The sequence below is a fragment of the Mauremys mutica genome, chromosome 1 (assembly GCF_020497125.1).
Source record: "Mauremys mutica isolate MM-2020 ecotype Southern chromosome 1, ASM2049712v1, whole genome shotgun sequence".
In the NCBI taxonomy this organism is placed as follows: domain Eukaryota; kingdom Metazoa; phylum Chordata; order Testudines; family Geoemydidae; genus Mauremys; species Mauremys mutica.
The window spans coordinates 242,374,891-242,398,416 of NC_059072.1; the positions used below are offsets into that span (position 1 = coordinate 242,374,891).

Below are 23,526 nucleotides of genomic sequence, written 5' to 3' on the forward strand. Positions count from 1 at the left end.
TAGTTCATACTCTGTACCATCTACTTCTTTGCATCTGGAATTGCCAGTAAGGGTGGTGTTTCATATGGACACATGCCTATTAGGATCTGGACAGAGCTCATGTTCCACACTGGTTATCAAATTGCAATTAATTTTCCATCACAACTACCCTAAGAATTTCCTTTTTCTACCGTTGTATAATAAGTGTATAGATTAACTTTGCCTTTTGCTGTTTTTTTTTCCAGAGTTTCACGGGCAGTGCTTTAGCTGCTTTGGTTAAAGGCCTTCCAGAAGCTTTGCAGCGGCAGTTTGACTATGAAGATCCTATTGTGAGAGGTGGCAAGCAGTTGCTTCACAGCCCTTTCTTTAAGGTAACAAGATACTAATGTTGGATAATTAAGTAGCATGGTTCTGTTGGAATTTTATATTAGCAAGCATGTATGGTAAACAAAGTAAAATGACACTTCCAGAAAACTGCCACATTCTACATCAGGAACATCCAGTAAAGGGTCCACTGAGTGCATGCTTATTTCCAACTGGAGCTTAGTGTCACTGAAGTAAATCACACCTCTATTGCACCCAAAAAGCAATATAGTTCCTGAACTTTTTTGTTTTTATTTATTTTTGCAGGTGCTTGTAGCTCTTGCTTGTGATCTAGAATTGGACACACTTCCTTGCTGTGCAGAGACACACAAATGGGCTTGGTTCAGAAGATACTGTATGGCCTCCAGAGTTGCTGTTGCTCTTGATAAAAGAACTTCATTGCCTCGCCTTTTCCTTGATGAGGTACTGCAGAAATATTTTCATATGGGGTAGCAGAACATGTGGGTGTGTTAAAAGAAATTAATAATGAAGCTCTGTATTAACAATATACTTAAATCTGAAAATAGCTGAGATTTAAATACTCTTATGCCAAGTGTTAAGTAAGAGTAACTGGTATTTTAAGTAATGGTTGCTAATCCAGCATAACATTGCAGGTGGCAAAGAAAATCCGAGAATTAATGGCAGATAATGAGAATATGGATGTTCTCCATGAGAGCCATGATGCCTTTAAGAGAGAGCAAGATGAACAGCTTGTGCAATGGATGAACAGGTTATTATGTTAATCTGCCATAATGTTTTGGTCTTGTGACATTCTAATTTAAGTGTTAGAATGAAAAGGTGAGCATATCAAAGCTTCCATTTTCAATCTTCTACACTTTTCCTTTGTGTTCCTTTGAATTATCTGCAGGAGACCAGATGATTGGACCCTTTCAGCTGGAGGTAGTGGAACTATTTATGGTTGGGGTCATAATCATAGAGGACAGCTTGGAGGTATTGAAGGGGCAAAGGTGAAAGTTCCAACTCCATGTGAAGCCCTTGCCACACTTAGACCTGTGCAATTAATTGGTGGTGAACAGACTCTGTTTGCGGTGACTGCTGATGGAAAGGTAAGGGTTACAATAAAGAACTGTTCAAGTTAGACTTCCCTGGCAAATGTCAGCCTGCCAGGGTGAGTGGGATTGGTTGACTCAGTGTAAATTTTGCAAAACTTTTATTTAAAAAAACCCAAAACTAACCCACACACAACTGCCAGTACTGACAGGGTGAACTAGGAACCTAGTATAATAAAATTCTCTACTCTACGTACAGAAGATGATACCAGCTCTAAGCTTAGAGAGCTATGCTGATTTTAACACAGACATCTGCTTCTGAACAAACGATTAACATTATTTTGAATGTCTACTCTTATTGATGGGAATGCTGATGTGCTTCATGTTTGTAGAATTGTTGATCAATAGTTTAACTTAATGAGGGAAAGGAATTCAAGCCTTTCTTCTGTCTAATTTGTGTGATGTAATCAAAAACAAGGAAATTGAAAATTAAAGTTGAAATTGTGGGCTTAACAATTTGCTGTATGATAGTATCCCATAGACATTCAATATCACACTATGCCAGTCAAATTCATGAAATATAGACTGAAAGGGAAAATTTAGTTGAGACTCTTAATTTTTTTCTTTACTTAAACCTAGTTTGTGTAAACTAAATTTTTGAAGGTAATTTAGAAAATTACTTTCTACCATGTAAATGCATGTAACTGACTCTTAAAATGTCGGGGGCATACGTAGATATTATTCAACCTTTTGGGACTGTGGTGCGGCTTTGCCGTGGTTCGTCTCTCAGCGGGGCCTTGGGGTATCCCACCGCCTCGCTCTAGTCCACCGGCCGTCGGCTCTGTGGCAGTGTGGGATGGCCAGCACACGGTCAGGGGCTCAGACCTTTAAGCCGGGCGCTGAGCCAATAGTTCTATATCAGAAGGTCCTAGCCTCTCCAGGCCAGGGAGAAGGGGGAGTCTGCCACCCAAGGAGTAGGTGGCAGGGGGGACGCAGGCCCTCCCACTCCACTGCGTCCCAGCCCGGGGCCCTAGCAGCGGCAAAGACTCGCTGCCGTCAGTGGGGATCCTGGCCGCAACACACTGACATAGATTCAGGCAGTGCTGCAGCCAGACTGGGGTCGGCTGCCCCCGGGCCACTTCCACACTCCCCCTCGTAAGGTACCTGAGTCGTCGTAGCGTCGCCGGCGGTCTCAAACACCATCGGTTCCTCCGGGTAAGTAGCGGATGGTAGGCTCGGCTCCTCCTCGGGGTAGCGGGCCAGAGGCAGGCTCGGCTCCTCCTCGGGGTAGCGGGCCAGAGGCAGGCTCGGCTCCTCCTCGGGGTAGCGGGCCAGAGGCAGGCTCGGCTCCTCCTCGGGGTAGTGGGCCAGAGGCAGGCTCGGCCAGTCCTCCTCTGGGTAACGGGCGAGGCGTAGGCTCGGCCAGTCCTCCTCTGGGTAACGGGCGAGGCGTAGGCTCAGCTGGCCCAGTGCGGCCTCAGGCTGGCCGCAGCCTTCTGCTGTCTCCCCCGAGGGAGCTCAGCCGCAGACGTCTGGTCTCTGTGGCGGCTGGGTCTCAACTGAGCTCTGCAGGTGAGCTTTTATACTTCCGGGTCTGCGCCATGACCTCTGAGAGGCAGGCGCAGGACCCAGTGGCTCTGCCCATGTTGGTGTTAGGGGAGGCTCGTCTCTCAGCGGGGCCGTGGGGTATCCCACTGCCTCGCTACAGGGACCATAAAAGCCTGTATGTCAGTACTCTTTAGCAAGCCTACAGAGTTTGCACTAAAACATCATTTCAAAATGGTTCATGGGGAAAAAGCTTATATGAGTATGGAACAGCTGCTCAAAACTAAGTCACTTGGAAGTTCCCTCTTCTCCCCATAAGAGAAGTTTAGCTTATATACTAATGTAGCTTTCTCATATCAAGTGTAAAGACAAAGGCATTTGAGTTTTGATATATACAGTTACTCTAAGTGTATATATTCTGTACTTTCCAGGAAAGAAAATTCAGATGTGCAAAGAATGTTTCTGTCCTTTGTGTCACCAAGGAAGCAATGAATACTAGAATCCAATTAATTGCACTGAGTGTATCATGTAGTTTAAATGAATGTTCCTATTCAGGAAGTTAACAATATAAAATACTTTTTTTTTTTTTTTCATTCATTGAAGCTTTATGCCACTGGATATGGTGCAGGTGGCAGGCTTGGAATTGGAGGGACTGAGTCAGTTTCCACACCAACATTACTGGAATCCATTCAGCATGTGTTCATAAAGAAAGTTGCTGTGAACTCAGGAGGAAAGCACTGTTTGGCACTATCTTCAGAAGGCGAAGTTTATTCTTGGGGAGAGGCAGAAGATGGTAAACTGGGTCACGGAAACAGAAGGTAACATTTTGAAAACCTTTTATGTTGAAATGTTGATGCATATGTATTAATGGGATTTATATAGTTGAAGCATTGTACAAATATTGTCTATCTATAGGTAGATCAAAGTCCTAGCTTTCCATACCTACTCAAGAATTGGGTTTTTTGAAACTAGAGAAGCCAGTATAATAGTTTAATAAAATATTTTTAGGGAAAAAAAAGTAGTCAATTTTTGTTTTTTGTTATTGGCTATATATTGTATTGTAACAAATCCATGGCTGCCTCAATGGGTTGCACATTCTGGATGTTTGGAATTTTATGGCACTACAGGGATTAAAACTAAGATTCTGCTGCTCCAGAGGCACAAGCCCCATACTGCTTGAGCTGAATGAGAAACTCCATTCTCTGGTAGAGGTGCAGGGATTATGGTAGAGGGCAGTTCTGATTCCATCTGGTAGGGAATCGTAGTACATTTTACACTAGTAATTTCATCACAATATGTTAAATTGTATTTTTAGTGAACATTGATTCATTTTTGGAGATAAAAGTTTTGACTCCTTTGTTTTAATTAAGCCATTACTACTGTATTGGTTTTATCTGGGAAGTTATAGTAGGACAAATTAGCTGAAATGACACAAAGGAGTCTGAACAGTTTTGAGGTGTTTAAGTGATACTTCACAGTCTAAATGAAAATGTTAACAGTATGCTTGCACAGTAAGTGACTATATGCTTATGAGCCACAATTATGCATAAGACTGCGATTTAATCATAGAGGTAATGGAATCCGTGACTTCCAGAGACCTCCATGACTTCAGCCAGTGCAGGTTGGGAGCTGCAGGGCCCCTGCAGCCTAAGGAGGAATGGAGTGATGGTGGGAGACCTGATCCACGCGGCTCTCTGCTTCCACCGGTGGCAGGGAACCCCCACCGCTCTTTGCCTCCATGGGCGGCAGGGGACCCCTGCTGCTCTCCGCCTCCCTGGGGGAAATGGGGACCCCCGGAGCTCCGAGCTGCCAGAAGAGGGGGACCCTGCAGCTCCAAACCCCCACAGGTGGTGGGGGTCCCTGGACCTCCCAGGCCACCCACAGCTGCTCAGGTTCCCCATTTTGTCATGGATATTTTTAGTAAAAGTCAGTTTAATAAAAATCTTAGCCTAAATTATGCACATGGAAACTCATTGATAAAATATGTTGGTAAATACTTCTAGCCTGTGTGAACCTATAAGAATAGGATTATTCTGAATGTTGTTTTTCATACTTATTTTCTTTAGGAAAATTACCAGAAATAAGTAATATTTCAAAATGAGCAAAAGGATTCCAGAGAGTTGCTAGTTATGTATATTACTTAATTGGAACATTTTATTCAATTTTTTTTGTCTGTTCAAACTATTCTATTTCAGTCCTTGTGATCGTCCTCGTGTAATTGAGTCTCTGCGAGGGATAGAAGTAGTTGACATCGCTGCTGGTGGAGCACACAGTGCATGTATTACTGCAGCAGGGGATCTTTATACATGGGGAAAGGGGAGATATGGACGCCTTGGGCATGGAGATAGTGAGGATCAGTTAAAACCCAAACTGGTGAGAAGATATTGTTTGAATTAATCACCTGCAGTTTGAATGTCTGTTCTAAATATTTTGCTTTTTAAAATTTTTGCATATAAAGAATAAAGGTAGAAATGTTTAGAGAAAATGAGAATGAATTTACCATTTTGTTTTAAGAGATAGGAATGGGTTAAATAAAATGCAACGACAAACTTTGCCAGCAAGCACTAGTAAAGGAACTGCATTGCAGCAGAGGAACAAATAAATGCAAAGCGTGCAGCAGCAGCTGATGCTCATAATAAGGGCTGGAGCTGGCCATTGGAACTCATCCACACACACTGCTTAAAAAAAATTGACCTCCCATACAAGAAACAGAAATAATTTCTGATTGTCTAAACAAAATTCAACCGTCCAAATAGGCTCTGTCCCTTACTCCAGTAAATAAAATGTGTCACTTCCTCACCAATAGCTCTTCTGCTGTAAGTCCTACTAGTGCTTCCCTATTCTTTCTGAAAATGAGCAGGCATTTCCCTCTATCTTATGCATGCTACTCCCTTTTCTTCCCTTCGCTCCCCTCTTCCAGCTTGAAAAAAATGTCTGTCGATGAAGTGATAAGCAATAAGAACAATTGCAACTGATTTTTGTTGTTGTATAATTGTGTACTTAATTCTGGGAATCCAATACTGAAATACTATTAAGAGAAAAATGTTTTTGTTAACCAGTATTGTTAACGGTTATGTTGTTAGAGGAGTTTCTAAAGTAAATATTCATGATGGATGTAGATGTGTGTGTTTTGATCCTTTCTGAAGAGGTTTTTTTAAAAATGTATAAAGGACATTATTTGCAATTTGGAATAAAAAAATAAATCCAAGAAAGTTAGATATCCTGATTAGCTGGCTAGCAATAATTCAGACTTCACAATCTCATGGTAACTAGCCTTTAATAACTTAAATTTAGATTGTTAGTTCTCCTACAGAATTACTTGACACTTGAACTGACAGTTCATTTTATCATCTGTACTCGACTATTACATTGTGAAGGTTAGCATTTCAGAAGATACAATGTTGACTAGTTTCATACTCTTGTTTGGATGCTTGAATATTATAAACCAGCAAATAGCTATTTGCAAACATGCATTTTTATTCAGTTTATGTAATACACGATAAAAATCAGAAACCAGAAATTGAAGTTCATAAAACCTATTCCTTGGTTACCTTAAATATTTCAGCAGCAGTTTTTTCTATTTTTTTTTTGTTAAACTGTAGTGAGAATTTACTTGATCAAAATAAAAGGAATAACCCAACTATTTAAAATATATATGGTACATTGTTAGTCATCTTTTGTTGGGGTGAAAATACTAAACTTTCCTTGAGTGTCCATGACTTCATTCATTGATGTGGTCCTGAGCTGTTAATCACACCCTCAATTCTCAATAAAGAGTTCCTGCAAGTTGACTGTTTTTATTTGACTTACTGTTTGAAATTAAAAAGTTGAGACTTCTTATTGTAAACAAAAAATGGTGACTGTCTTTCAGGTGGAAGCATTGCAGGGCTATCGTGTGATCGACATAGCCTGTGGTAGTGGAGATGCACAGACATTGTGCCTGACTGATGATGATACTGTCTGGTCATGGGGTGATGGAGATTATGGAAAACTTGGGAGAGGAGGCAGTGATGGCTGTAAAGTACCAATGAAGGTATTTATATTTTACATCAGTTAAAACACTCATTTTAGAGAAGAGTAATGAAAAGCGAGTTACCACTTTGCAGAAGATTCCCCTTGTCTTTAGAGAGAAGGGTTTTCCTGGTGGTTTCCACGGAGGCAGCTCAGTTAGGCACACTGACTAGTAATATAGCCTTGTGCTTGTATGTCTGAGTTACAAGGGTTGCACTTAGTTTTTCTTTCTCTTTCAGCAATATTGTTGCTTCCTGTGGTATTCCTAATTTTAAGTTTAGAGAATCTCTCAAGTGAGTAGAATCTCCTGACATCTCCACAGGCACATACAGTATATAAATTCAAAGATATGGTACCAGTAAATGGGGTGACCCCAAACCCCAGAAAGGAACAAAAATTGATTAAGCTCAACATCCCATTTTGTTGTAATTTGCTACATATGAATGTATAGTTGACTTGGAACGTCTTAAAATATTGAGTTGAAGACCGTACAGATATCTGATATCATGAATAATATTGCTATATGGTGGTAGTGCTGTTATTCATATGTTAAATATCCTTATCCCCTAGACTGAGGAGAGGAGACAGCAGAGTATGCTATGTAAAATTTTACCCATTTCCCTGATCTTGGCTTTAAAAAAAATATTAAAAAATTAAGATTTAACTCTAATTTTAAACAAAACTTAAAAACTGGAAGGAGTGAAAAGTTTTGCAAAATATGACTTGTGAACAGCATATATATTGAGTTCAGTTAAAGGTGCACATACAATACTGCAAACTGCAGAAAGGCTGTTCAATCAGTCTATCAATCTGTCCCGCTATGTATTTAGCTGTGACACACTGATTTCTTTTTCCACACCTGAAGAAGAGCCCTGTGCCGCTTGAAAGCCTGTCTCCTCTGCCAATAGAAGTTGGTCCATTAAAGATATTACCTCACCCACCTTGTCTGAGTCAATCTAGTTGCATTTAATCCTGTTTTCCCAGATTGATTCCCTCACAGGCCTTGGAGTGGTTAAAGTGGAATGTGGATCACAATTCTCTGTGGCTCTTACTAAGTCCGGAGCAGTATATACCTGGTATGTGTTTTGAATTTGCAGTAAATATTAGGGCTGTCAATTTAATCACAGTTAACTCACGCAATTAACTCAAAAAATTAATTGTGATTAATCACACTGTTAAACAATAGAATACCAATAGAAATGTGTTAAATATTTTTGGATGTTTTTCTACATTTTCAAATATATCGCTTTCAGTTACAACACAGAATACAAAGTGTACAGTGCTCACTTTATATTAATTTTATTACAAATATTTGCACTGTAAAAATGATAAAAGAAATAGTATTTTTCAGTTCACCTCATATAAGTACTATAGTGCAGTCTCTTTATTATGAAAGTGCAACTTACAAATAGGTAGATTTTTTTTGGTTACATAACTGCATTCAAAAATAAAACAATGTAAAACTTTAGTGCCTACAAGTCCACTCAGTCCTACTTCTTGTTCAGCGAATCACTAAGAGAATCAAGTTTGTTTACATTTATGGGAGATAATGCTGCCCTCTTCTTGAGTACAGTGTCACCTGAAAGTGAGAACAGGCGTTCGCATGGCACTGTCTTAGCCGGCATCACAAGATATTTATATGTCAGGTGTGCTACAGTGCTGGAATGTTAGCACTGAAATAATGCGTTAGTGGATAGAATGGAGGAGAGTTGGTCAGAGTTATATGGCAGTTTGTGTATGTTGTGGTGATGTCTAATTAATAATGTATGTATATTACATATTTATATATGGTATACAAAAAAGAATAAACATCTGTGATTGTGTAAGCAAAGCCACATCAATAGAATAGGAACAAAGGATGATATGAGGGTTTCCCTCTCACTGCCTCACATTTGACGTATTTGGAGACAGAGTCCTAGGTTGTATACTAAATATTTAGTATAAGTTTGGTTATTGGTCTATGTGGAAAAGTATTCATGATGATGAATTCACATTTGGCCTATATTTGTAAATCTTAGCCTAAAACACTAGTTTCTGGTATAATGGTGACTGAGTACTAATTGGTCTTTGGTCCCCAATCTACTAACAACCAGGTCAGCTTTTAAAGTTGTCCAGTCTTACCTGAAGACGAAGTATTATGATTTTTATCGTGTTAAATTTTACAAATCTGAAAAAGTCCTTTTACAAGTGTGTGGTTGGGGAAAAATGTTGGTACTAGTTTTGTTATCTATATGCAGGGGTAAAGGAGATTATCATCGATTAGGCCATGGATCTGATGACCATGTGAGAAGACCTCGACAAGTACAAGGGCTGCAAGGAAAGAAAGTCATCGCAATAGCTACTGGCTCTTTGCACTGTGTTTGCTGCACTGAAGACGGTATAGCGAATAAATATTTTAGTCGTTCTTAATAAACTTTATTTTGAAAAATGAAACATTTAAAAAAAGTCTGAAATCTGATGGATCAACATTTTTAATGGGTCACAACCTGCCCTCCTTTTGTGCACTGACATATTTGCATACTTCCCAAGCAACAAATCTCGGTTTGTGTTGGTGATCTAAAAGGGCATGCATACAATTTCAAGGTTTTCAGTCACATAGTGGGAAAAAAATAAAAGCTAAGTTTCATAAAACGTTTGAGATGCTCTAAAGAAAAACATATAGCGTTAACAGTAATTGCAAATTTGTTGAGCTTTAAATGAGTGCACTAAGCTTTTCTGTTACCTAGGAAGTCTCTTCAACTTGCTGAAATGTTTAACTTCGTAAATGAAGTACGGAAGCAAACAGTCGTGTCTTACAAAGCAGCTTACTTTCATTTTAGTGTGTTGTTTGAATTATTAAATGTTTCTTCTAGTAGATTTGTTTCTGCATTTAATTAGCAAGTTTACAAAAATGCTGGTGAAATATTACAAATTAGGCATGCACGGTGGCTAAGCTTTCCTTTAATTTCACCAGTCTGGTCTGCCATGGAACCATCAAATATAGACAGCAAGTAGTGTTTTCTATCACTGTAATTCTTGTCCTGCTTCCCAATTTCCTCCTTGTGTTTTAGATACTTAAATGAGTTTGTAAACCGGGCAGTGGAAATGTCTTTATACATGTTTGTACTGCAGCTAGCATAATGGGGTCTCAGTTCTGATTGATTAGTAATTCTGGGTGTTTCCTTCATGGAGATGATAATATTTTTTGTTTGTAGCGGCTTGGAGCCCTAGTCATGGATCAGGACTCTATTGTGCTAGCTGCTGTACAGAGAACAAAAAGGTGGTCCCTGTCCCAGTGAATTTCACAGGAAATAAATTTGCTTTTCATTCTTCTTTCTGAGGAAAGTAAACATGTTTGTGTTGGTTTAGGTGAAGTGTACACGTGGGGAGATAATGATGAAGGGCAGCTTGGAGATGGGACAACTAATGCTATTCAAAGACCCCGGTTGGTTGCAGCACTTCAGGGTAAAAAAATAAACAGAGTTGCCTGTGGGTCAGCACATACTTTAGCCTGGTCGACTAGTAAACCTGCTAATGCTGGCAAGCTTCCTACCCAAGTAAGATTTTGCTTTAGTAAAGTTGGATATTGAAATTTAGTTAATGCAGTTATTAAAACTTTGCAGTAGCTGTTTTTCCTTTCTAAATGCATAGTTCTAGCTTTGGATCAAGGCTTTAATTGCTTTTTGTTAAGATCTCCCTCTGTTGCTCCTGTCCCTCTTCCCAAATTCAAATAGAGGGATTCCACTATTCTAGGCAGAAATAACTTTTGTCTTTTAGCAACCATCATTAATTTAGTTTGAAAGTCAAAAGAAATTCAAGTGCGGCTTTCAACTAATGCTATGAAAGTTTGATGACTTTTCCCCCCTTTGTTTTAGTGGAACTTTCATTGCTCCCTTTGGGTTTGAAAGGCCACTTTTTAAATATTTTCCTTCACTTTTTCTTCCACCACTATAATGTTGATGTCACTCCATTGCTGCTCTTGCCCATCATGTACAATAGACTGGATCAGATGTACAGATAAGAGTCCCCTATAGGAGGACTTCTAAAATCTGAAGAGATAAAAATAATTACTACTTCCACATTCCAAAGTCACATATAATCCTTTTAAAATCTTTTCAGTTTAGTGATGCTAGAAAAATGTTTTATATATAAGTGAACTCATGCTGTCTTTAGTGCTGACAGTCCAAAATAAGCAAATATCTTAATTTCTTAAAACCAAAATAATCTTGTATTCCTTTACTTAATAAATTATTAATCTGTAAATTGTTCCGTGCACATACAGAAACTAAATGTGTTCAATCTTAACAATATAATTGTTCTATCATAGGTTCCTATGGAGTACAACCATCTACAGGAAATACCAATAATTGCATTGAGAAACAGACTGTTGTTACTGCATCACATCTCTGAACTATTTTGTCCTTGCATTCCCATGTTTGATCTTGAAGGACGCCTTGATGAAACTGGCCAGGGACCCTCTATTGGATTTGATACTTTACGGGGAATTCTGATATCGCAGGGAAAGGTATTTATCAGGATTTATATTTGAATTTTCAAAGACCATCTTAGATTGTGGTAATTGTAATTATATACATTGCCTAAATATTGTCTGAAGAAAATGGAATAGAGCTTTGTATCTTAGCTCATGCATGAGCAATATAAATAATACATCATAGTTATAATTTCAGGTGGCAAGTGGAATTTGACAACTTGATTATCTCATTCTGTAGGGAATGTGTAGGCTGCTGCTATCAGTTAGTTTTTAAATTTTAAGTCTTCTGTTCTAATTTAGTTGAGTTCTCCTAGAATATTTAGTAGAACTTACCTTGAGAGAGTAAAACTAAATGGACTTCTTCCAAGGAGCAACATTGGTTTTTGAATTTCAGATGCAATGACTTGGTGTTTAGCTAATTGATACAATGGAAGTGTGCAGTGATAAATGCATTTCAGCCTGAATGAAGTGAGAACATGAACAGTCTCTTGTGCTTTATCTGTTGAGTAAAAGAGAGTGGTGCTAGAATCTGCACTAAATGTCAGTGTCCATGTATCTATGCTTTACAATGTCTATGTGCCTTTTGAGAGAGTTAAACTGTAAAACTTGAAGGCTCACACCTTTGGGTGGAGTCGGGGAGAATGTGTGTTTAAGCAAGGGGCGGGGGGAGTCAGTACTGGACCCAGGGACCAGGCAGCTGGACAGCAGGATCCAGCTCTCAGGAGGATGAAGGTGAGTTAATTTACGTGGTATATATGGGCCCAGAGAGCCAAAGGTGTTAACCCACTCACTTGCCAACATTAAATAGTTTTAATGTTCAATAAGATTTTGGGTTTGGTAAACAGAAACTACAACCTGCCTAGTACCATGGAAGACTCACCATAAAAAAAACTTTTCATCTTTTATTAAGATGCAAAAAGAGAGAAAAAGCATTAAAGCATTTAAAATGCAAATTATTAAATAAGATTTCAATTTAAACATTCCTTGTTCCCTTTCCCTTTAGCTGGAGAGTTTTTAGAAGGAAAAGCCCTCTTGTTTAGCAAAGATAGAAAATGCAGCTTCTGTCTCTGATGTTGATTTTCACTTGCAGTCTTACTGCTGGCAAAACACAGCTCATGGTCTTATCAGCCACTTGGAGACCTGGCAAACTTGTACCAGCATTGGGGTGTGTAGGGCATTGTTTTAGCTGACCTTTCTGGTTACAGCGGTGTTGCAAAATATGCAGTTTTGGTTGACTAAGACGGGCTCTTATTAGACAGAAGGAAAAAAGGGGAGAGATAGGAAAGAGAAGAAATAAGGTGGGGAAGGAAAAGGATGTGGGTCAGAGAGGGAAGGAGAGACAAAGTCTCTCGTACCAGGTGCTGTTCAGGATTCAGCCAGAGTTGATGAAGGTGGCAATGTCATTTGGCTTCCTCTCTCTGGCCTGGTCAGGGCATCTTTCAGGATCAGGGTAAAGGAGATGGTGGGGTGTCATCCATGATAGTGAAGCTTGTTCCTTCCCCTTCTCTCATCTTTCAATTAGCCAGTGTTGCAGTCCATTAGCTTTCCCCCCAAAGTCTCTTTTTGAGGACCCCAGAAAGGAGGGATGGACAGAATTGCCCGTCCACTTATTATTTTGTCCACCAATTAGGCCTAATTTCTGACACACTAATTTTGGTGTACTGATTTCTAATCTCTCACATCTCTTGTTTATCAGGCATGATCTTAACATGGTCCTTGAGTTCTATCAGTAGACCTTGCTGAGTGGACTAATTCAGTTTTTGTCTCCCTTTGTTATCTTTTTCCATCAACCTTTGTTGTTACAGGTTATTGTGACATTTTATGAACTTTCAGTCACTTACCGTTAAACTCACAATTAGGGTAAATTTGTAGTCCCAGTTGTCCCAACATTATGCCAGACATAGGGTCTGCAACCTGAAAGTGTGTCTAGGGACCCAAAAATGGGGCAATGGCTGGGCTTTGTCCAGGCTTCACAGGCTTGAAACACCTGGAGAGAGACCCAGTGGCTGGGTCATTTCACAGCAGTCTTGTGTGTGGCTGTGGGGAACACTCAACCACATCTGACAGGCTTTTCCTAGTAGAGTGACACTGCCTAAAAATGAGAGGCTGTTTAGCAGAATCAAATTTTTGTCCAGAACCAGCCTTCATACCACCCACTTTATTTTATTTTTTTTTAAAAAGGGCTGTCTGTTGCTGTAGGGTGCATAGGATTTCAAACAATTCTTCTCCCATCTGGTGCCAGGATCCTGGTAGTAACAACTTCAATTGAGAGGACCAGGTGAGGACAACAGAAGCACAGTCCCAGAGACAAAGCCAAAAAAGCTCAACTTGCTTGGGAAGAAAGAGCTACTCCACATAAGTTTACAGATGAGAATTACAAGGTGGTTCTCTCTAAATATGACTTTTTGGAAATTTCCTCGGAAATTTCTGACAAACTTCCCAAATAGCCCAGGGAGGAGTTCTTCAGTCATAGTCCAGGACCAGCTTGTCACCAAAACATCTCTTCAAACAGGTCTCAACATGATCCATGGCAATGGCTGTACTAACGAGAAAGATCTTATGACTGCAAACTTCTGGCATCCCTAAAGAAGTGCGGAAACAGTTAAGGACCATCCCTTTGAGGGGTGCAGTCTTTTTTTTTCAACGGGAAGTCTGAGGCCTTGCACACCCCTAGGGATTTTTGTGCACCCCTGAGATATTTAGATGTTTACATGCCTGCCCCCAAAAAGAAAGATTGTAGGCCTCCACCTTATTATTGGCTAGCTCCTAATCCATCTAGGAAGAGGAACAAATTCCCTAGCTGAAGATTGTCCTCACGTTAATCCAAGTAGCAGATTTGACTACTTCCTTGAGAGCTCTAGTTGTTCAAAACCTTCTCAACCCATCTCTTCTTAACTTGGCAACTGCTTATCTGTCTCAAGAGAGTCCATTCCATTCTCTCCCTGTGCACCAACTATGCTTTTATCTGACAAGTTGGAACATGCCTCAGATTTCTGGGGCACATGGCATCCTGCATGTGCATGACTTCGCATGTCCCACTTCAGCTGCAATACGTGCAAAGCTGGTTGAAGTCTGTATATCATTCAAGCATACATCCGTGGACATGCTGATTCATATGCCTGCGCAAGTCCTCTCATAATTAAGCTGGTGGATGAGTCTGGAAAATGTCTGCAAGCAGCTATCCTAATCTCCTCCTTTATCATCAAAGACATTAATGACAGATGCATCCACCATAGGCTGGAGGGCAAACCTGAATGGAGTGCATAATCAAGATCTCTAGTCCACTTGAGAGGCAGCTCTTCATATAAATGTTCTAGAACTGAGGGCCGTTTACTGTGCATACCAAGTTTTTCTTCCATCTCTCTGCGGCATCACCATACAAGTAATGATGGGCAATATGACTGCAATGTTTTATCTCAAACAGGATGGGACAAGATCAGATCTTCTGTGTTTGGAGGCAAGCCAGTTGTAGAACTTCTGCAGGCAAAACATCATCACCCTCAAGTTCTCAGACCTTTGATGGGTGCAGAATGTCCTCCCGGTTTGCCTCAGCAGGAAGTTTGTTGGAAATCATGAGTGGTACCAGAAAAACTAATCAGTGTTCCAAAGATGGGGATTTCCCACCATGGATTTCTTAGTGACCAGACACTAAGTGCAGCTGCTTCTTGTTCCATGGCTCCATGACAGATCTATTCCTACTGCCCTGGGAGGTGGGAGGAACAGAGTTCCTGTACGCATATCTCTAGTCTCACTGATTCTCAGAGTAATCAGAAAGCTGATGGAATACTCCATGATGATTCTCATAGCTTTAGCTTGGCCAAGACAGTATTGGTACTTTAGACTTGCAGAATCTGTCAATCCAATCTTAATTCACATTATTTGTCCTCCAGGACATAATATTGCAAGATTACAACCAGGTGTTGCACACTAATCCATGCAGCTTCCACCTCATAATGTAGATACTCAGTGGCTAACAGCTGCAGAAAATCTGTTATTAGGTGGTTTGAAATGTGTTAATTGGTAGGGAGCATTCCACTAAAATGACCTCCCTCGCTAAGTGGAAGAGGTTCTTGATCTGGACATATTGCCACCACTTGTCTCCCTGCACATTGCAGATTCAGGACCTTTTGGAACTACCTGCTATAACAGAAGGAGTCACATCTGTCACTGAGTTTATTAAAAGTCCATCTGGCAGCCATCTCAGCCTTTCATCCATTTATTCAAGACTAGTCTGTTTATTTCTCACTCTGGCTGGGAGATCCTTGAAAGGACTAATTAGTCTACTCGCTGGTTAAAACTCCACTTTCCTCTTGGAACCTTAATTTAATCTTGTAAATACTCATAGGACCACCCTTAGAGCCTTTAGCCATCTGCTTCCTTTTGCATTTGTCTGCTAAAACAGCATTCTTAATAGTGATATCATCTAGGAGAGTAGGTGAGTTTCAGGCTTTGGTATGAACCCATATAAAATTTTTTGTATAAGGACAACATAGCCTTACAGCCTTATCTGAAATTCCTATCAAAAGTGGTGTTGGAATTGTGTTTAAATCAGGTGATACATCTACCAGTCTTTTTTCTTAAACTGCACGCCTGTAAGGAGGAAGAGAGGTTGCATACTTTTGACATCTGCAGGGCTTTATCTCTTTACATTGACAGGACTAAACTTTTAGGCCCTCTCCTAAACTGTTTGTATCTTATGCTGAAAAAAATGGGAGGATAAATGGTCACTGCCATGAGGGGATATCAAATTGGATTTCTTCATGTATACAAACTTGTTATGACTTTGCAAATGTCACCCCACCGGAGAGAATTATTGCTCTTTCTATGAGGGCCCAAGCTGCAGTAGTGGCCTCCCCAGTAATGTCCCTATTAGACACCTGCAGAGAAGCAGTGTGGTTCTCTGTTCACATGTTTGTTTGATACTATGCGACTGTAGAAGCTTCCAGAGCAGGCAGACACTTCAGAAAACATGTTCTTCCATTCTTGTTTAAGTAACTTCTGAGTTTCCACCACCATTGGACTGCTTAGTAATCACATAAAGTAGAATATATATGTCTACAAACACTCCATGAAGAAAGAGTTATTTACCTGTACAGTAACTGTGGTTCTTAGATTTGTTATACACATATATATTCCTTAGTCCACCCTCTATCCCCACTACTTGGTGTCTAATGTCATCAGGATTCCAGTGTGAAGGAACAGAGAGGGTCGGGTTAGAGGCAAGAGGACATGCAGGGTACATGGACAACCCTTACTGTACTGCTGCTTAAAGTCTCTGTCTTGAGTGTGCCGAATTCATGTGTTCCACTGAATTTTATTTTTTTTCTGTAGAAAATACATTCTGCCCCAGAAGTGCTGCAGTTCTGCCTTTTGCCCATCAGAAGCTGCGGTGGTGCCAGAACAACAACCTTCATACTGCTGCTGGCTATTCTGGCACCACCCCAGCTTCTGGTGGGCAGAAGGCAGAGCGGCAGCACTTCTGGGGCAGAACGTATCTTCTGTGAGGGGGAAAAAATTCTGTGCATGCACAGTGGCACAGAATTCTTCCAGGAGTAGTAGTTCATCACAGCACCCTGCCCATGGATCCAGGTTTGGACATACAGAGTAGAGTACACAGGGCTGCTGGGGTGTGTGTCTTAAACTGGGGTTCAGAATGGCTAGTGGGGGGGACAGATTGGGGTGTGGGCTCAGAAGTTTATGGGGTGATAGCATTGAGCCAGGGGCTGAATGGGAGTCAGGGTGCAAGGCCAAATTGGGATGGGGGAGCTTCAGGGACACATGGGGATGGGGGAGAAGGAGGCTGCAGTGACCCATGGGATGGGTGTGTGGGGACAGGGGCACATGTGCCTGTCTGAATGGGAGAGGCTTTGGGTCAGCCCAGATGTACACGGGGGAGGGTCCCCAACTCCCTAACAATCTTGCTGCTACCTCCACCCCAAAAATCCTATTCCAGACTTCTCCTACCCCCACCCAACAACCCTCCAGGTTCACTCCTGGCTCCTTGCTTCTCTATCAGATCCTCCGTTACCCCTGATTCCCCCAGGCCTTTGCACTCCTTATGACAGGTGCGGGAAATACAGTTCCGTATTGTAATTTACATGAATTACTCAAAGTTCTGTATTAATATGCCTAGTAAAAATTACCAGAATCTTTTTTTAGTCTGTATGGTTTCAGACATACTTGCTGACAGATATTTTGAAATAAATTACCAAAATAATTGAGACTGGCATGATTATATTGTGATGGTTTGACAAATAAAATATGGAGAATTTTGCAGAATTTTTAATTTTGATTTAATTTTAATTAAGAATTCCCCCCAGGAATAATAGCTGGAAACCAGTCTGGCTCACCTGTGTGTTAGCACTGTTAAAATAGGTATTAGATTTATAAAAATGCATGTAGTGTTTAACGTGGGATACAGATATTATAATGTAATATTAAAGTGTTTGCTTGGTAACTATAAATGTATTTACTCTGAAACTGTAAACCTAGTCAGGAGAGAAGCATTACTAGTTTACCAAAAGAGGTGTCATCTCCTGCCTAATAGAAGAAGGCCCACAGACACCAGACAAACTGTTGTGGAACAACAGTGGACAAAAGACTTAATTGATTGCTCTCTTCCACCCCTTTCCCCCCTGCCACACACACCCAGGAAGAGATGTACGCAAGCGCTTGTTGCATCAGCTTGGGGGGAAGGGAATAAAAATCTTTGTCAAGAAGAAATTATCTCTATGCTGCTTGAACTCTGAAGGGCGAAGATTTCTAAGCATAAGCAAGGGATCACCAGCTTCTTAGTGTGGGTTGGCCCTAAAGGACATGTAGAGCTTTCATATTATAGCAGCTTATATTACCTTTTGGAACTAATACTATAACGTGTGTGTGTGTGTCTCCCCCATCCCCATGTGTCCCTGCTTTAACCTGGTAAATAACTCTCATTTATTTTTCTTAGTTAATAAATCTTTAGTTAGTTTATTATAGGATTGGCTACAAGGGTTGTCTTTGGTGAGAGAACTAGGGTGAAATTGACCTGGGGTAAGTGACTGGTCCTTTGGAACTGGGAGTAACCTGAATATTGTTGTAATTTTTGGTATAAGGGGCCACCTGTCAAAAAAGCAAGCTTGCTTAGGTGGCAAGATAGACTCGAGTGTCCAAGGGGACTGTCTGTGACTCCATGGTAAGGCTTTTACAGTGCTTGAGGAGTTCACCCTTGATACTTGGTTGGTGAAATCTAAGTATAGAACTCACAGCCAGTTTGGGGTTTGTGCCCTGCTTCTTCACAGTCTGCCCTGAGGTTGGTACCCACAGTCCTGAGAAACTCCAGACAGCTTGACACTAAGGAACAGTTTCTTGTGCAATCTATTCATTGTTATTGATAGGATCTTCCTGAGGGGTAAGACAGCAAGATGCAAGTTTTCTTGTTCTGTGGTAAATTTCTGTTGTATTCCCCACCCCCATCCCCCCGAGTGGAATTAAGCATATGTTTAAATCTGAAATGCCCACAGATTTAGAATTGTATTGTAATTTTTGCACTGCTCTATGATGTGTAATTTTTTATATTTTTATTTTTTAGGAGGCAGCTTTCAGAAAGGTTGTGCAAGCAACTATGGTGAGAGATCGTCAGCATGGACCAGTTGTAGAACTCAACAGAATACAGGTAACGTAACTAAGCTGTGATTGTAATGTGTGGCTAACTCTGGTGTTTATAGTACAAAAGCAAATGAAATTAATTATGTGCTCTTATAAGGACTGCTTCTTTAAGTGAGTGATCCTCTCATGGACTACATCCCACCAGATTTGATTCCACAGCTTTCCTTTGCCAATTACCCTCAATCATTAAACAAAGCACTGTATGTCTACACAGCAGTGTAAGCCTAGGCCCAAGCCTGACACCCCGCCCCCTTGCATCCACACACCATTTGTGCTAACCTACGGCTCGAATCTAGGGTCCCAGGACCCTGCAGGGCTGGAGGGTCCAAGCCCATGTTAAGCTGTGACCTAGAGTCCAAGCCCTATTGCTTTCCTGTGTGCACATGGCCCCAGTTTGACTCGGGTCCCAGTAGATTTCCAGATGCCCCAAGGATCTCTGGGATACAACTTGCTTAGTTCTCTCTATGCTGACAGTATGTGGTGCAGTCTGTTGTACTCTATTGCAAATGGAAGCCACATCTCCCTTTGCAAACAGCAGCAGCTCAGATCAGCATTAACCCATTGTCTGCTGAACGCTGGTCTGCGAGCATGCTATGAGAGAGCCTGCAGGGTTTTCAATGGAGATGGATCAGAAGACGCTATTTGCAAATAGAGCTGCTTCCTGGTCAAAGTGCACAACCAGGTTTTCATGCATGCTGCCCGGTCGCAACCCTGCGCACGCAGTCCCAGAGGGGGCCTGGGAGCAAGGGCAGGAGAGCGGAGCGGGGGACTAAGCAGATGCCCTGCAGGTACAGGGAGTGGCAGAGCTCTGGGCTCTGTGCAGCTGGGGAAGGATGAGTCCAGCGCCCCTCCCGCTCCCTGCAGGGCAGCCACTTGGTCTCTCTCTGGCCCCCTGTCCCTCCTGGGGCTGTGCATGCGGGGGTGTATAGGCAGCGTGCACTGTCAGGGCGGCGTGTGGGAGCCAATCCTAAAACCTTCCCACAGCATCAGTGTCTCAGGCTCCTCCTCGCTGCTGTCCTTTAGCAGAGAGCAAAGGTGGTGGGGCAGAAGTGGCTCCCAGTTGCCAGGGTGTTGGGAGTCATCACTCCCCCAGCTGTGCTGAGCCTGGAGCTCTGCCACTTTCCCTGCCTGCAAAGCAGCTGCTTGATCCCATTCTGCTCTCCCCCTTGCTCCCAGTCTATCCCTCCCCCACCTTCCGGGGGCTGCATGTGCAGAGGCACCCAGGCAGTATGCACTGTGAGGGCAGTGAGTGGGAGCCAATCCCGAAACTTCTCCTCCTGGGAATCCCTTATGCCCGTCTTCCCAGGTGTGGCAGGGGCAGGAATAAGGGATCCACAGCGGATACTGGAGCACACTGCACTCCAAGACCTGGTGCTGCACTTCTCTGCTCCACGGCAGCCAGGCTGGGTGTGGGTGTGGGTGTGTTTTTCCTCTGTAACTTCAAAAGAGACAAAATAAAAAACCAAACAAAAACCCCTTCATTGAACAGCCCAGTTTAAAAATTAAGAATCACAATATTTCATGTTAATAGTTTGACAGCCCTGGAGACTGGCGTCCTAATTATCCTCAGAGCAGGGGCAGCCAGTGTGACTCAGCCTAGAAGAGGAGAGCCCAATTCTCAGATTAGATGGCAGATCAGTATAAAGCCTTCTAAAACTGCAGCCATTCTATTGAGACAGCCACCAAAGGAGCTAATTATGCAATTTAGGTACCTGTGCTTCTTGTGGGCACCTGAGTCCCATCCATCGCACCGTCACAGTTAGGAGTTTTCCCACAGTGCAATAGGTTTGTAGGTCTAGAGTGTCAGCACTGAGTGGGGGGTGGGAGTGCTAGGAACCGGCTACTTTGGTTCAAGCACAGGTCAGATAATCCCTTAACCTAGGGTTAAAATGTCGGATAGATGCTCAAGCCCAGGATTCCCTCACATGGGTCAGCTGACTCGAGTCCCACGAACCATAGGATACATTGCTGTGTAGACTTACCCAAAAAATCAGAAAGACTATTAGAAAGATAAAATAAACTTGGTTGAATGTACTTATTTATGTCTATTGCTCTGTGTACTCTGGCACGTTAGATTTACATTATGCAGCATGGGATCCCTTGTGTACAACAAGGCTGTATTAATTTCTGTGGCTGACTGGCAATTATGTAGCAATGCCAACTGATCAAATAATTTGAAAGCCTGCTTGGCTCTTAAGAAGTGAGGAAAAATGATAGGAAAGGGTAGAAGGAGCTGAACACTGCTTTGGAGGAGCGGGGGTTGTGAAGACATTCAAGGATATGGATTTCTAAGGTGAAGGGATGATATCATCCATGTCTAGATCCTAAATCCTGTGGGAGTGGAGCTCCCCTTTGAATGACTAACGGGCTGCACATCTGAGGAAATCTTCTGCCATGACCAACTCTAATCTTACAGGAGCATAGCTCTGTGCCTGCACAATTTTGGAGCCCTGAATGACAGCTGTATTTACTATAACCATCTCCTACTCCCTTCAAGATCTTCAGTCCTTCATTCTGCTATAAGCCACATTTCAGTCAGCCACACAGTGCTGATCTCCTGTAGACCCCTTAAATAGCAGAATAACAAGCTAAAGTTTATAAAATGTGAGGGAAATTGCCATTTTGTTTAACTTTGTGGCACAGATTTATACATCTTGGCAAAAAGGTATTTTTTTTGGACATTTGTGTTTTTGCTTGATTGTTATATGTGGCTGGCTATCCTACCCTTCTTCCCTCACCTTCCTGTTGGCAACTGCTGTTTTTTCTCCTCTCTCTGTGTAAGATTTCACATTTATTAATACTGATTTCCCCCCACGTTGTCTACAGCCCCCAGTGCTCTAATCTCTCCAAGTCACTTTGTAGCTTGGTTATTTCCTACATTGTCTGATCCCTCCAATTGAATTTACACAGAGTGCTTCCAGATCAGAGCTATAAGGCAGCATTTTGGGATACAGAATTGTGCACTTCCTTTTTAGTAGGTTTAAACAGTTTGTATGTGTGGCAAAGGACGGGGCGGGGTGATGGGGGTGGGATAAGCCCAGTAGACAAAATTTCTGGGGTGGACTAAAACTGTCAAGACATCTTGTGCTTGACAGTGTGACAAGCACATATGTGGACTATCTCGTGAAAATCCAAGAAGTTACATAATATGAAGAGAAAATGATGGATTCTGATGTCTGTATACCCCTACATTGTCACATGAGTTTATCTTGATTTTGCTTACATGACTGAAGCTCATTTTAAAATGCCCTCAAGTATTAAACTCTTGTCCTTTCCTGGGTATCACATGTGGTCACATTGAGGGAAGTGGTTATTATGAGAGGATTCTTTTCCCCCGTCATTGATGTTGACAAATGTAATGCCAAGCCTTAGGCCAGACAGGCCTTTTCCGCAAATATTTCTGTAACATTGAATAGTAAAGTACTGTTTCACTTAAACTGACTAGATCTCAAACTTATATAGTCCTTTTGCTTTTTGTCCTTTCATGTTATGGTACATAGTGTAGAAAGTTGGAAATCTAACTTTTTATGGAATTAGATCAACCAAATTACTTTTTTTAAAATTGCAATGATCTGACACTTTTGTTAATGAACAGAAATATATTCTGCTTTGTTTATACTCTGCTGCCTCATCACATTATGGAATTCTCTATAAATATTCAAAGGCTTTTTGCTAGCCCACCTCTCCTGACATAATGCTATGTAATATAAAGAGAGTGCTGCAGCTTTGAATTTTTTTGAGAAGCTTGACTAAGAGCATCTTCAGCTTAGCTTCCTTCTACTAGTGTTTACTTCCCATACTCTCAAATTACCTTTCAGTAGTGCAGTTTCCTCATAACTTAAATGAGTAAGGTCCTATTTGAATCATGGGATGGTTGTCCAAAAGTTGTGGTTGAGTTGTGGACAAGCCATGGAAAATCGTGGAAAACTAATAATAGACCTTATTATTTGCAGTTATAAGGTCCATTATTACATATCCACGATTTTTCCCTGTTGGCTGCCCGGGGACTCAGAACGGGGGCCTGGAGCTGACAGTGGCTACCCGGGGCTGTTGTTGGCCACCTCGGGCAGCCAAGGCTCCCACTTTCAAAATTGTGGTGGAAACCTAATAATTGCAGTATTCACAGTTTCCACAATATCATGAATTATGAAGGGATTTATAGAGGAGGCAATAGCATCTAAGATGTTTGGGTTCACTTCCTCATGCCTGTTGTTATTTTCATTGTGGAGTAGGTTAATGAAAACAGGGTTTTACCCTGTCCTTCCAATCTTCATTGAGCTTGGATCCTTAGACTCAATCCCACCTGAAACAAACTGGTAGCTGCAGGGTCCCACTTTGTGTCAGGGCCAGAAGCATTATTCTAGCCCAGAGGTGTCATAGATGTGAAGGCTAGAAAAGACCATTATCTAGTCTGACCTCCTGCATAACACCATCCATAGAACCTCACCCAGTAACTTCTCCATCAAGCCCATAACTTCAGTTGGAGTTTTTAGAAGCATC

The 23,526-nt window shown here is 41.5% G+C and overlaps 1 protein-coding gene across 1 annotated transcript in view; it reads left to right on the forward strand.

Annotated features, from left to right (window-relative positions):
• The window catches only part of HERC2 (HECT and RLD domain containing E3 ubiquitin protein ligase 2), a 193,783-nt gene that overhangs the window by 158,859 nt on the left and 11,398 nt on the right, over positions 1–23,526 (forward strand). Inside the window, exons 75-86 of the mRNA XM_045004994.1 lie at positions 225–350; positions 610–765; positions 957–1,072; positions 1,211–1,409; positions 3,501–3,715; positions 5,093–5,270; positions 6,769–6,930; positions 7,893–7,984; positions 9,146–9,285; positions 10,257–10,444; positions 11,215–11,412; positions 18,950–19,033. Coding sequence (XP_044860929.1) covers positions 225–350; positions 610–765; positions 957–1,072; positions 1,211–1,409; positions 3,501–3,715; positions 5,093–5,270; positions 6,769–6,930; positions 7,893–7,984; positions 9,146–9,285; positions 10,257–10,444; positions 11,215–11,412; positions 18,950–19,033 — 1,854 coding nt within the window. The remainder of the gene's footprint in view (positions 1–224; positions 351–609; positions 766–956; positions 1,073–1,210; positions 1,410–3,500; positions 3,716–5,092; positions 5,271–6,768; positions 6,931–7,892; positions 7,985–9,145; positions 9,286–10,256; positions 10,445–11,214; positions 11,413–18,949; positions 19,034–23,526) is intronic.